The following is a 15,002-nucleotide window of genomic DNA, read 5'->3' as shown; positions in this document are numbered from 1 at the left end:
AACAATGGCATACGACTCTTTCTTTTCTTACTTGAAAGACATAAAGCGATAATGATGAGAGGTTCACTGTTTAATCCAAAATGGGATCTGCACTGAAGTGACAAAAGTAATGGGATACCTCCTAATGTCATAACAGACGTCCTTTTGCCCGGCGTTGTCCAGCAGCTCGACGTGGCACGGACTCAACAATAGTTGGAACTCCACTGACCCTTGCTGCCTCTATAGTCGTCCATAATTGCGAAACAGTTGCCCGTGCAGGATTTTGTGCATGAAATACCCTCTCGATTATGTCCTATAAATGTTCGTTGGGATTCATGATGGGCAATCTGAGTGGCCAAATCATACACTCGATCTGTTCAGAATGTTCTCCAAACCAACCGCGAATAATTGTGGCCTGGTGATATGGCGCATTATTTCACAGAAGTCCCGTAATTGTTTGGGAACACAAAACTCTTTTCAGTCAACGATCGGCTCAAATGGACCACAGGACCCAGTCCATTTGATGTTAACACTACCCATACCGTTATGGAGCCACCACAAGCTTGAACAATTGCCTTGTTGACAACTTAGCTCCATGGCTTCTTGGGGTCTGGGCCACATTCGAAACCTCGCATCAGCTCTTACCAACCGAAATCAGGCCTCATCTGACCAGGCCAGGGGTTTCCAGCCATCTAGGGTCCAACCGTTATAGTCACGAGGTCAGGAGTGGCACTATAGGCTATGTCATGTTGTTAGCAAAGGCACTCACGTCAGTCGTCTACTGCCATAGTCCATTAAGGCCAAATTTCGCCGCAGTGTCCCAACAGATACGTTTTACGTACGCCCCACATTGATTTCTGCTGTTATTTCATGCAGTGTTGCTTGTCTGTTAGCACTGACAACTCTACGCAAACGCGTCGGCCACTGCGTTGTCCATGGTGAGAGATAACGCATGAAATTGGATGTTCTCGGCATACTCTTGACACTGTGGATCTCGGAATATCCCGAAAAGGAATGTCCCATGCGTCTAGCTCCTACTATTATTCCACGTTCAAAGTCTCTTAATTCCCTTAGTGTTGACATAATCACGTCCGAAACTTTTTGACATGGAATACCTGAGTACTAATGACATCTGCACCGATGCACTGCCCTTTTATATCTTGTGTACGCTACACTACCGCCATCTGTATATGTGCATATCACTATCCCTAGACTTCTGAAGTTTGTCTTCAGATTACCATACGAATAACCCATCTCGGGTCGTCCCTCTCTATTTGTGGAGACGCAAAGAGCCTCAAAATTTCTGGAAAATGTGGTGACTGACTAGAGTTCTGTGAAGCATTCAAAGTTTCGTAAATTATTGGCGTTACCTCGGAGAGCATTACTTTTATTAAAATGAAGCTTTGTCACAATGTATCATTAGATTAACCATCACCTACCTGCAGGAGCGTCTGCCTTGACAAGGAGTACGTTTTTCCAACTGTTATCTCCATCGGATGTGAAGCCCTGAGCATGAAGATTAGCACGGAGCGCTTGAAACGTGTGCTGCCATCTGGCCAGTTGCAGCTGAACGCAGAATTGGTCAGAAGCTCGCTCTGGAAAAGGGCAAGGGAAGATTGGAAGCTGTGAAATCTACATATTCTATTGGTGATAAACAAACAGAATTCAGTTAATACAGGCATATAGAAACCTTATTGGACGAGAAATTTAAAACTTACAAAACTTTTTAAAGTGGTGAATTGACTTAAATAATGTTAAGTTTTTCTTCAGCCCATTAGACTAAGTCGCCAGTGCTCTATGAACAAATAAACGGACGATTTTTTAATACAAGTTCAGTGTGAGTTACTGCGTCGAGAGATGTGGAGCAACAAAAACAACTGGACTTGCATGAAGAATTTAGGTCAACCCTAGCAGTGCAACCCGCATAAACAGGGTACTTAACAGATAAATGCCTCCCGTCGTAACACCTTTATATTGATGAACGAAATAGAAAATGGAGCAAAAGAAATGTCTGCAGAGGGACCAAACACTTCCGTATAAAATGATGTACGCGTACGGCAATCCGGTATTAAATCCTATCATTCAAATCGTCTATCACACGTATTAATAGCTTAATGCCTACAATTTCAGCTTATGCACGATATTAAGTGTAGCACAGACTGTAGCAAGTGGATTTTCAAACTTTAATTCTGGAGGAAGGTAATGATAGAAGTTCTTTATAACGTAAAGTTTTCAGAGAGGAGGCGATACTAAGTAATAACGAATACTAACTGCCGCATTTCAGAATCGCCGAAATCAACTAAAATCCACGAGAACGTTTATGGTTTCTAGAAAGTGAATATTTAGTGTGAACTGGTGCTTGGTCGTCGAGTCGTTAGAGCTTCCTTATTCATAGAACTCACTATCAGTGGTTTATTGGAAGCTTATGTTTACCCACAGATTGAAATTTGGAAAAAGTAAATAGGAAGAAGATTGTTTTAATGCAGGAAAGAGCTCATTCACATTCCTCGCTATCGAAACGGTCTACTGTGTTGCCTGGCAGATAATTCAGAGCTCAAAAACCTTGAGGTACACCCCGTACTATACAAGTGTGGCGTATCGTACACTATATGAAGAAACGTATTACATCAGTCAGTGAACCTTAATTTGTGATGTGTTCAGCCATCGCCTTTATGACGGCTCGAACTCTAATAGCGACACATTCAGTTTGGAGTTCGTCTGTGGACGAAAGGCAGCCTGTTCTTCGTTAAAAGAGAAGGTAGGAATGTTGTATGTTGGGGTATTGAGCGAAGTCGGCGTTCTAACTTGTCCCTTATATGTTCCATGAGGTTCAGGTCGGAACATTGTAAAGGCTACTCCATTTCAAGAATGATATTGTCTGCAAAACATTCCCTCACTCTTGCTTGCTTGTCGAACTGATACCAAGAAACATTGTCTCTGCACTGTTCCTCTATTGTAGAATGTAGAATGCGTTCATATCCCCCCGCATTTAGCGTTTTCTTGAGCGCAGTATGGGGATCACACCCTAAACGCGAGAAACAGCCCCGTATCACCTCATCCGCACGTTACTGTTGGAAATACACATGATGACAGGTAATTTACTCCAGGGTTTCGCCAAACCCAACTGTCACAGAACATGGTGCGGTTCATCACCCCAAATCACTTGTTGTGATCATCCAGTGGTCGGTAGCGTCGCTCTTTATACTATCTTAATCGTCGCTTAGCATTGATTACAGAAATGTGTGGCTTATGAAGAACGTATAGACCGCTGTAGTTCCTTCTTTTTAATCCATTCGCAGAGTCATTATGATATCAGGAGTGCTTGTAGCACACTGGAACTCACGAATGATGCTTTACGCATTGGTTTCATGCGAGTGTTCGATGGTCCTTGTTTGCGAAGACATGAGATCTACGTGACTGTGGTTTAGCTTGGGCTATACCTCCGCGTTTCTGCTTAACAATCACATATCCGACAACTGACTTAGGCTGCTTTAACACGTAACTGAACTCTCCTGAGCGACCAGTTCTACTGTACCTGCATCTTCACTGAGCACACAACACACCTCGCCTCCTCTTGTAGTACTGTCGGGGCCAGCCCTAGTGACGTCTAGTGGTCAATTCCCAATTACGTAAGGGTTACCTGATAGTTTTTCTTATTTTGAGTACGTATGTAGGACAAACTATAAGAACTCTCGGTAATCATGGAATAAAAAAAATTCCTGCGAGCTTGGCTACCAGTTTATTGTTTTACAAGCGTCTACATCGCTCCCACATGTGCACAATGTGCTCCCTACAAAATAGTTCAGCTGTCGCCGAAAATTGCCTTTCAGCGAGCACAAAGATACCACACCATCGTCGTGAAGCCGGCGACAAACTTCATGGAAGGTGTATTGAGGGAGGCAGTAGAAGTTAGATTGGCACATACTTCCATTGACAGAGAAAGAGGCCTTGGATTAAGTGCAGCACAGGAATCGGCTTATAGTTCGGCGAAATACACCGGAAAATTCCTCAATAGCTCTCTGCTATCTCGCCTATTAAGTAGTTTTTGGAGAGTGGCAATCCTTACAGTTTTCTTATTCGTAGGTTTGTTTATAGCGCTGGTATAGAATTTATGTTGGTTCTGTATTTCTGTTGAACGACTCGTCCTTTAAAGACGGCTACGACGGCACGCAGTGTGTGCAGTTCGTTTACAACGCCTTGAACGGGGGGCTATCTCTGGGTCGGCTGAGGTCGGTAGACATCTGTCGATTTCTGGCCACGTGTGTTTTGTGCCCGGCCGCTGAGAATAACAGCGATGTAACAAGATAATTCTTGTGTATACAGGAAACATGATTGCGAAGGAATTGTTGTGCCGTGTCGTGCTAAACCAGAGTTCACCAGCAACAAAATCAGTAATCCCCTGCCCCCAACAGCTGCATTAAAAAAAAAATCGAATTCTCATTTTAAAAACAGCATCAGCAGCTCCGTTTTAAGAAAAGTTAGTTGCTCATGCATCTCAATGTTTATGACGACGTGTCTGCTGAACTGTTTGTCGTACAGTGATAAATTTTGATAGTATATTCAATGGTGTAGAAGGGCATTGTCTGCAAAATATTTTCCGAATAGTGTTATTAGCAAAGAATTGGTTAAACGTCATGTCTAATGCTGAAGCTTTACCACAGCTAAAATGTAGTAAGCGGTAAGATTTTTCTTTTCATTATTTTGTGGTGGGTGTCAGAAAAAATTTTCGGCGACGTTCAAAATTGTGTTTGAAGTTGTTTTCAAGCCGCCAAATGCTTCCGTTCTCAAACACTCGATGAGTATACGCTGGTTAAATTTCGCGCCATAAGTTATGCTGCCTCGATGCATACACATAGTTTCTCACATAAATACGCATTATTGTGTTATATCTTTAACGTAAGACTGTATCTCTTAACGAGTATAATACAGTCCGTTCCAGAACTGTGTGGAATACCGCCCGAGAATGCCGTTAGTAAGACAACCTCCAGCTGGAAACGTACCTTGTGCACCGTCTTAAGTCATTTAGTATGACGGGAGTACATACCAAGTGGGATGGTCGATATCTAGTCAAATCACAGGATCAATCTTTTGAAGCAATAAAGTCCATTATACATGGGCTCTAAAAACCTTAAGAGCTATGAGCAGTTCTTCATCTACGGCTGCATGAAACAAGTATCTTCTACTATAAGCTCTTTGTTTTCCACATTTAGGGAAGAAATAGTAATGGTCAAAACAAGAAATAATTTTTTAATAAACATAGCCTCTAAAACGCATACCTTCAGATATATGACCACTTTTTTCAGTAGAAGATTTATACGTTCCAGAGGTGCGAGGATGGAGAAGTGCTCACAGATCTTAAGGTATGAACTTAAGAGCACATGTTTACACAACAATTTCTTCTTGTTTTGGTCTATATTACTTCCTTTCAAAATATACAAGGCAAAGAGCTTGCAATAGAAGAGATGTGTTTCACATTACCAAAGACGAAGAAGTGCACATAACTTTTTTGCTTCCAATGATCGTTCCTGTCATTTCCCTCAATACTGATCATTCCTCCAGTGACAGAGTGTATAGGTACATGCACTGAAGAGCACTGCTTGCTCCCCCACATCTATAGTCTCCCATGGCTGTCTATGTGTCCGGGGTTTGGAAGATGAATCTTGTTTCCTCCGATCCCCCGCAGAAAACTCGGTCATAAATGTCGTGAACAAACTACATCGTTCACAGTTTATATGAAGTCCAGACAGCGGACAACGAAATCTGTGCTCGAAGTCCAATGAAAACAACAAGGGAACTTGTCGGAATATTGTGTAAAGAGAAACTGGTAACTCGATTGCAAATGTGAAATGCTGTAAACTATATTCCCAAGCTGAATGGCACCACCTTGTTGTGTTTTCCCAGTAATGCAAGTGTTAGCTTTCCACTGACGAACCTGGCACTTCATGTATGACTCTGATTACATGAGCTTCGTTCGAGATGATTACCCTCTTCCCACCAACAAAGGTGTCGAGGACTCGTCAGCAGTTGTTACCTGTCACCAGTCGACGACGGTTCGGTTCCGTCACCGCTGCGCTAACTTAATTCGCTTATGCCGACTTCTGTCAGCTCAGGGATCACCAATTCGCTTTGGACAGCAAGTGAAACTGAAACTTGCCATTAGTCACATGCAGCGGCTCTATTCATGTGCCACATTATTGCTGGTAAGAACTTCGCAGCTAAACATTTTCGTTTCATATCAATTTGTTATTAAATGCACAATATTACCAGTTTCTGTCTTGTGTCATCATCAGATCATTAGCAACACTATGAGGATAAATGTTAAATACTTTATACACAGGTACATGAACACCTGCATGTACACAACATTTGACGTTGCTAATCATATCAGGATACTCCTAATGATCGGATGGTGGCAGAAAGGCGGATAACTATTAATTATATGCCAGATACGATCGCTGACTCGAAAGCAGACTTTATGTCTTTGACTGAAAAATTTTTACGTCACTGATTCTTGATAGTCTTTATTTTCTATGTTGGTTGTTGGGAGAAACATTTTTGACTCTACACTCACATAGCCTAGTACAAGAAAGACTTTGCAAGTGTTGCGTTTCAGTTACATGCGTGCACCTTCCTCCAAAGCCAGTAACTGGAATGAATCGCTCTTTTTCTTGGCAACTGCAACGGGATGTATGGTCAGATAAACTATCCTGCGATTCGAAGACTCACAGAGTCGTGTCAAGTCACTTTTAATCACCGACTAGCCGCTCATTAAACACGGAAAATGGCCATAATCACGTAATTCGATAGCCCGTTAAATGTACGCAACTCGTAGCATTAAGCGTATTACATTCATGTGGAAACAGACGTAAATATTTGAAAGGGCGGGAGGGTGAGAGACAGAAGCAAACAAATTCGAAACTGATTGCCAGCGCAGTACAAAATTCAGCCTCTGTAAACGCATGTTACTGCACCTTATTTAGATCAGTCAATCCCAGAACATTCGACTGCATGCATATCGTTTAGTAATTTAGTATGAAATGGAGAGAGATGGAAAATTCAGTTCAGTGCTACAGAACGAAAATTTAACATGAGCCAACCCACTGTTACATATTTGCATGATTTTATCTCTTCTGGGGAAGCGAAAATTCGTCAAAAATTTGTCACGATGAACCAACGCATATTGTTGTATGGTTACTCTGATGATAAATCCTGAGTACATTTGTTTCAGTTTATTAGAACGTGAGCAATAACTTAATTGAAAAATATTTGTCGCAGGTAGACTTCTAATGATAAATGATACTTGATCAACTGGGATCTTCGGTGCTCCTTAGAGATGTGTTTACCGTAACAGACACCGGACAATCTGATGACTTATTGGTTCAGCAATGGCAAGCAAACTACATTTTTAATGTGGGGACAAGAAGACCCCATCAGTGACTAGGTTTAGCGTGAATAAGAAATACTATTTCTGCTAAACCATTAAGCATATTTGTATACCGATAATGTGCGTAGGTGTGTTAGGCAGTCAGTGCTACGTTCTTGTGCAATAAGAAATAATTCATGAATATTACTACGCAAAGTCGTAAGTATGGACCCAGTTCCTTAGGTCCTGCTCCATGGTAACGATTTCGGTCTTTTAATTTTGAGAAAAAAGTCATGAGCCGGAAAGATATTAGTTGCACTTTCTTCTGAGACCACTTATGAACATAGAGCGATTAGAGGCATGGATTGCGAAGACGGGTTTTACCTTTCCTGCAGACAAATGTGTGTGTGTTCACTTTAATCGTTCTTGACGTGCTTTTACCTCCCCTGAATTGCGTCTGAGGGACACCATTCTTCCTTTTAGAGACGCTGTGAGGTTCCTGGGCCTCACTTTTGATTCCAAGTTGTCGTGGTTGCCGCACCTTAACGACCTCAAGGTGCGGGCCCTGAAGGTACTGAATATTTTGAAGTGTCTGAGCCATCAGTCCTGGGGAGCAGATCGGGCGCGTCTGCTGCAGTTTTATAGGGCTTTCGTCCGGTAGCGTCTTGACTATGGATGCACCGTGTATGGGTCAACGAGGCCTTCGTATCTGAAGATTCTTGACGCAGTGCACCATGAGGGTATCAGGCTGGCCACTGGTGCCTTCCGTACCAGTCCCATCCCCAGCCTGTGTGCTGAGGCAGGGGAACCGCCGCTCGCCATCCGGTGGAAACTCCTCATGGTGCGACGGGTGTGTCAATTCCTGTGTGCCTGTCCTACCTCCCCTGCGTACCCTACTGTTGCCCGACCGCCTATGGAACGTCTTTTTTCCAGTCGTCCCAGGGCAACGAGACCATTTGGGATTCGTGCCAAGCATTTGCTTGAGTCCCTTGGTGTGGAGCGTGTGCCACCCCAACTCCAGGGTTTTACCCGCCTGCCTCCCTGGTTGCTCCAGAGGCCCAGCGTCATTTTAGACTTGTCAGAGTACCGGAGGAGCTGCACTCCTGCGTTTGTTTTTACCTCCTTATTTTACGATATTTTAAACCAGCATCCCGACCATGTACCAGTATTTACGGATGGCTCTAAACAGGGGGACTCTGTTGGTTGTGCTGTTGTTTTCTCTGATCGAGTCGTCAAGTTACGGCTTCCTGCGGCGTTTACCATCTTTGATGCCGAATTGTTTGCGATTTTGCGGGCATTGGAGCGGATGAGAAGTGTTCCCAGTCTTAAGTTGCTCATCTGTTCTGATTCCCTGAGTGCCCCTCAGACCATGCAACAGTTGTACCCAGCGGATACGGTCGTCCAGAACATCCACGATGTCCTACTCCACCTGCAACGGCAGGGGAAGGAGGTTTCTTTCTGCTGGGTGCCGGGGCACGTGGGTATTAGGGGAAACGAACTGGCGGATGTGGCTGCCAAAGATGCATGTTCCCTCCCTCACGTTGTTGAATGTGCCGTCCCCCTCCATGCTGTTACCTCCCTTTTGCGTTTTCGTGTTATGCGTCAATGGGAAGAGGAGTGGCTGGCAGTTGGTGAAAATAAGTTGCGTCTGGTCAAGGCCACCACGCGGCCATGGCGTACGTCCTACCAGTCATGCAGGCGGGATGAGGTTCTCCTCACTCGCCTCCGCATCGGGCACAGTCCCTTAACGCATGGTTTTTTACTCCGCCGGGAGGACCCCCCAATCTGCAGTGCTTGTGGCGTCGAGATTACTGTCCGCCACATTTTACTTGACTGTCCTTTATTCTCTGACCAGAGGGCGGTGGTTTCCTTGCCACCGGATTTGCCCTCTATTTTGCAAGACGACGCAACGACTGTGGTTAAGGTCTTACGGTTTTGTGTCCTGTCCAATTTGTTGCCTCTGATTTTAGGGAGAGGATTTAATGTGCTGCTGGGTGACTGGCTCACCGAGGTTTTAGGTAAGAGTTCCGCCAATCACGATTACCTGCTTGTTTCACTTCGATTTCTGTTCTCTTTTCCTTGTCTTTCCTTTCCTTTTTTAGTGCGTTTCTTTTCCTCTTGTTTTGCCTCTGTATGTGAGGATTTGGAACTGTGTCAGGCCTGTGTCTTTTAGCCGTTCTCTTTGTTCGCTGTTCGTCTTCGTCCCTTCACCGCATGTTTTCCTATTTCTATGCGTTTTGGCGCTGATGACCACGCTGTTTAGCGCCCGAAAACCTCAAACCACGCACACACTGAACATAGATTTACTGCACACTGCTGTTACGGATAATGCTCATTGCTATTTTACACGCACTGTGCGTTCCATATTAAAGGAAAAAATGAAAACATAATTTGATTGAAAAAGTAGAAAGTACAGGGGCTCGATTCAAGGGAGCAGTGAATGAAGGTGGCGTTCAGAAAACATTTGGTATAGTGACAGAACGTAAACCCCATTAGCACATCTCCTTGGGGTGAATTACGACGCACGGAATGAAAAATGGAACGAACAGAGAGAAAGGAGGAGAGGCCAGGTCGTAGTAGGACATATCAGACGTTCAACATTGTCTGACAGATAGTTGCCTCAAAGACACAGTTCCAAGCAAAAACTGGAGACTTGAAATAAAAAAGGCTCTAAGTGGAATTATAAGGGATTTTCTGTGTGAAATGGTATCTACGTGCCAAGCCCAAAAACATATGAAAGGCTCAAATTGTCATAGAAGGAAACGTAATTCCAAATGCAAGCAACGGATGGCATGACGCTTATTAGCCACTGCTGTTACAACACGTAAGGCTCTATGGTTCAAATGGCTCTGAGCACTATGGTACTTAACATCTATGGTCATCAGTCCCTTAGAACTTAGAACTACTTAAACCTAACTAACCTAAGGACAGCACACAACACCCAGTCATCACAAGGCAGAGAAATTCCCTGACCCCGCCGGGAATCCAACCCGGAAAGGCTCTATGTTCAGCGCGTTCACCGCTCGGTGCCAGATAAAATGGAGGAGGCAGCAGATGCTTTTAACAGTCTGAGTGTACAAAAACGACGTATTATAGGAGAAGTTGCTGTGACAGCAACGAGGAAAAAACTGAAAAATGAACGGAATGAAGTTCAAGTAATAAATGTATTGCTAGAAAAACTTGCGTGGCATACGAAGTAAGTCTCATTACTGATCGATAACCTACTCCATAACTGGACAGAATGTTTATTCTAGCTTTACCAAACGTTCCAAAGACATGATACAATCGCCGTGACAAATAAAGCCATTTACAGTCAGCAACGTGAATTCATCTGACTTCTTATATTTCAAGGAAACAGCAGATTGCTATATACACACAGCAAATCTAAACATATCCGAAGTCCGCAGCTCGTGGTCGTGTGGTAGCGTTCTCGCTTCCCACTCCCGGGTTCCCGGGTTCGATTCCCGGCGGGGTCAGGGATTTTCTCTGCCTCGTGATGACTGGGTGTTGTGTGATGTTCTCAGGTTAGTTAGGTTTAAGTAGGTCTAAGTTCTAGGGGCTGATGACCATAGATGTTAAGTCCCATAGTGCTAGAGCCAACATATCCGAAGTACAGAGGCTGAGGTTAGACAAACATAAGCCTCATGGAGTTAAGATCAGGAGAAGTTTAAATGAAATGGAAGCCTGAGAAGGTATCCCTATTTTGAGGAAAGGTGTACGAGTACAGGACATCAAGAAAATACAGCTACTTTTCCTGGATGTTTCAAGTCACATCTGTGAAGAAAAGAAGGAACGTTTGATTGAAGTGACGCAGTACCTGAGAAATAACGACCACGTAGGGTTATACAAAAGCATAATTAACTTCCAGTATGATTTTGCTGAGTACTGAACAGTGTTACTGAGAGCTTTTCATTACGTTTCCACTTTCAGTAAGTTTTTTATACTGTAACAATACAATGTTTGTAATTTTCTTTGGAAATTAGATCTTTACTATACTTAACTTTCAAATAAACCATATTAATCGTGCAATTATGACCATTAATTACCTAGTGTACTAAACACTCATAGTCCTGAAATTTATAATTTTGGCACTTAGAGGCTTTATTGTTTCAAGTCTGCAACTGCTGTCATCCAGAATGCTATTCGTACATTTGCTGAAGTACAGCGTCATTCTTAAGTTCCTTACGCTGGCTCAAAGTGTGGAACATATACATCTCTGGGGGAATTTGGAGGATAGGGTGGGTGTCAGAAACCGTATCTCACACTTCACTAGTCTCTGAAATGAGGGCGTGTTGTACTCCTACCCGTCACCTACCCCCATCCGCCTCCCTTGCCGCCACACATCGCTTGATGCGTTTGATACTATTAAAGAAAAGTGATCATTGTTAATGGTGATATGAGCTACCCATAATTTTCTGTGCGCGAAACGAAGATGACTTTTTGTTTCGGCTCTTCAATTGTTGTAAAACGTTTTTCGATTCCTACAGATAAAACGCGGCTACCTCCGAGTCAACCGCTTCCGCACAGATGTGAGCTAGAAGACCTCGACTGTGGAGATGTGTGGTGCTGCCGTAAGAAACAATGACATTCAGCATGGTAAAAGATAAGCCTTCACTGCTGAAACAAGTACACATCACCTATTTATTCATCACCTTTTGAACGATGGGACCGATGACCTCGCTGTTTGGTTCCCTCCCACAAATCAACCAACCAACAAACCCTTCAACAACGACTGTTTTCAAGTTGAATAAAACTTCTGTGTAGACATCTACTGAAGAAATTTCAGGTTGGCATGCGATAAGAAAATGTAAATTATGATAAAGAAATTTAGAATGCTACATGAAATTATATGAGAGGCTATGGCCCCTGCAAGCGAATTATTTAAATTCTAGAATTGTCTGCTTTACTTCAGCAGTTTTTTTATTGTTATATAGATTTATCCAACGACATTCCTGCAAATTTCATACGGATTATAAGCAAAACAGACTCGGATAAGTTTTAAATATTTATTGGCTGAAGCAGCAGAAGCTACAGTGACAGCTTATTCAGCGCGTGTGTGTTTCGCGGTAGTAACTATAATCTTCTGTTTGGTGGCAAAAGGTTTTTAATTCTTATGTAAATTTATTTGAGAGTTTTTAAAGTATACTGACGGAGAAAATTCTCAACAACAAAAAATAGTTTATGTAAAATAATGATATTTCGTGAATAACTTATTTAAGTGATTAATATTGAAAGATCACAGGCTAATGTAAGAGCGAGACAAGCCATTGCAAATATGAAATGCTGGCACATTAATATCCGGTAACCACCAGAACGTCGAATGCGAGCATGCAAACGTGCATGCATTGTGTTGTACAAGTGTCGGATGTCAGTTTGTGGGGTGATGTTCCGTGTCTGTTACACTTGCTTGCTCAATACAGGGATGGTTAATGCTCTTTGTGGATAACGCTGGAGTTGTCTTCGGATTATGTTCCATACGTGCTGATTGGAGACAGATCTGGTGATCGAGCAGCAAATACACCGTGTCAACACTCTGTAGATCATTTTGGGCTACAGTAGTTATCCCGCTGGAAAAAAACGAACGCCTGTAATGCTGTTCATGAATGACAGCACAACAGGTCGAACCGCCAGACTGGCGTACAATTGCGGCGTCAGAGTGCGTGGGATAACCACTAGAATTCTCCTGCTGTCGTACAAAATCTCACCGCAGAGCATAGCTCCAGTTGTAGGTCCAGTGTGTCCAGCACGCAGACAGGTTGGTTACAGGCCCTCAACTGGCCTCTTTCTAACCAACACACGGCCATCACTCGCACCGAGACAGAATCAGCTTTCAACAGAAAACACAACAGACCTACACCCGGCCCTCCAATGAACGCTCGCTGGACACCATTGTAGTCGCAAATGGCGGTGATCTGAGGTCAGTGGAATACAGGCTATAAGGAGTCTGGCTCGGAGCTGTCCTTGAAGTAACCGATTTGTAACAGTTCGTTGTCTCACTGTGGTACCTACTGCCGCTCAGATTTCTTTTTCAGGTGCAATACGATGCGCCAGAGCCATACGCCGAACACGATGGTCTTCCCTTTTGGTAGTATCATGTGGCCATCCGGAGTCTGATCCTCTTGAGGCCATAGATTCCCGTGATCACCACTGCCAGCAATCACGCACAGTGGCTACACTCCTGCCAAGTCTTTCTGCAGTAACGCAATGGAACATATAGCTTCTCTTAGCCCTATTACCGATGATGATGTCACTAAAGTGGAGTTACTAAATAGCTTTCCGTAATTCGTTCACGAAAGAAGACGAAGTAAATATTTCAGAATTCGAAAACAGAACAGCCGTTAGATTGAGTGACATAAAAGGAGATATCTTCGCTGTTGCGGAACAACTCAAATCACTCAAGAAAAGCAAGTCTTCTTGTGCAGATGGTATACCAATCAGGTTCCTTTCAGAGTATGCAGACACAATAGCGCCTTTCTTAGCAATCATATACAACCGCTCACTTGACGAAAGGTTTGTTCCTAGAGACTGGAAAGTAGCACAGGTCACACCAATATTCAAGAAAGGAAATAGGAGTAACCCATTGAAGTACAAACCCATATCACTGACCTCAATTTGCAGTAGGATTTTGGATCATATACTGTTACACGAACATTATGAATCACCTTGAAGAAAATGACTTATTGATACATAACCAACACGGATTCAGATTATATCGTTCTTGTGCAACACTGCTAGCTCTTTATTCCCATGAAGTAATGAGTGTTGTCGGCAAGGGATTTGAGATCGAATCCATACTCCTAGATTTCCAGAAGGCTTTTGATACAGTTCCTCACAAGCGACTATTAATCAAATTGCGTGCATATGGAGTATTGTCTCAGTTGTGTAACTGGTTTCGTGATTTCCTCCCAGAGAGGTCACAGTTCGTAGTGATAGGCGGTAAATCATCGAGCTGAACAGAAGTGATATCTGGCGTTCCGCAAGATAATTTCTCTGCTGTTCCTGATTTACATAAACGATCTAGGTGATAATCTGAGCAGCCCCCTTACATTGTTTGCAGATGACGCTGTAATTTACCTTCTAGTAAAATTATCAGACGATCAATTCCAATCACAAAATGACCTAGAGAGAATTTCTGTATGGTGCGAAAAGTGGCAATTGGCACTAAACAAAGAAAAGTGAAAGGTCATTCACATGGGTACTAAAATAAACCGGATAAATTTTGGGTATACGATAAGTCGCACAAATCTGATGTCAATTCGGCTAAATACATAAGAATTACAATTACGAGCAACTTAAAAGGAACGACCACATAGATAATATTGTGAGGAAGGCGAAACAAAGACTGCGCTTTGTTGGCAGAACATTTAGAAGATGCTACAAACCCATTACAGAGACAGCATACATTACACTTGTCCGTCCTCTGCTGGAATATTGCTGCACGGTGGGACCCTTACACGGTAGGATTGACTGAGGACACCGAAAATGTACAAAGAAGGGCAGTTCGTTTCGTGTTAGAGCGCAAAAGGGATGAGAGTGTCACTGATATGATACACGAGTTGGGGTGGCAGTCACTGAAACAAAGGCGGTTTTCTTTGCGGCGAGATCTATTTACGAAATTTCAATCACCAAATTTATGTTCCGAATGCGAAAATAATTTGTT

The 15,002-nt window shown here is 43.1% G+C and overlaps 1 protein-coding gene across 1 annotated transcript in view; it reads right to left on the bottom strand.

The window, feature by feature from the left end:
* Positions 1-15,002, bottom strand: part of LOC124750652 (odorant receptor coreceptor-like) — a 167,015-nt gene that overhangs the window by 49,890 nt on the left and 102,123 nt on the right. The window contains exon 6 of the mRNA XM_047248984.1: positions 1,419-1,574. Within this exon, the coding sequence (XP_047104940.1) occupies positions 1,419-1,574 (156 nt within the window). The remainder of the gene's footprint in view (positions 1-1,418; positions 1,575-15,002) is intronic.

Source organism: Schistocerca piceifrons, chromosome 1 (assembly GCF_021461385.2).
Source record: "Schistocerca piceifrons isolate TAMUIC-IGC-003096 chromosome 1, iqSchPice1.1, whole genome shotgun sequence".
Lineage (NCBI taxonomy): Eukaryota > Metazoa > Arthropoda > Insecta > Orthoptera > Acrididae > Schistocerca > Schistocerca piceifrons.
This window is presented reverse-complemented; position numbering and strand designations above follow the sequence as displayed.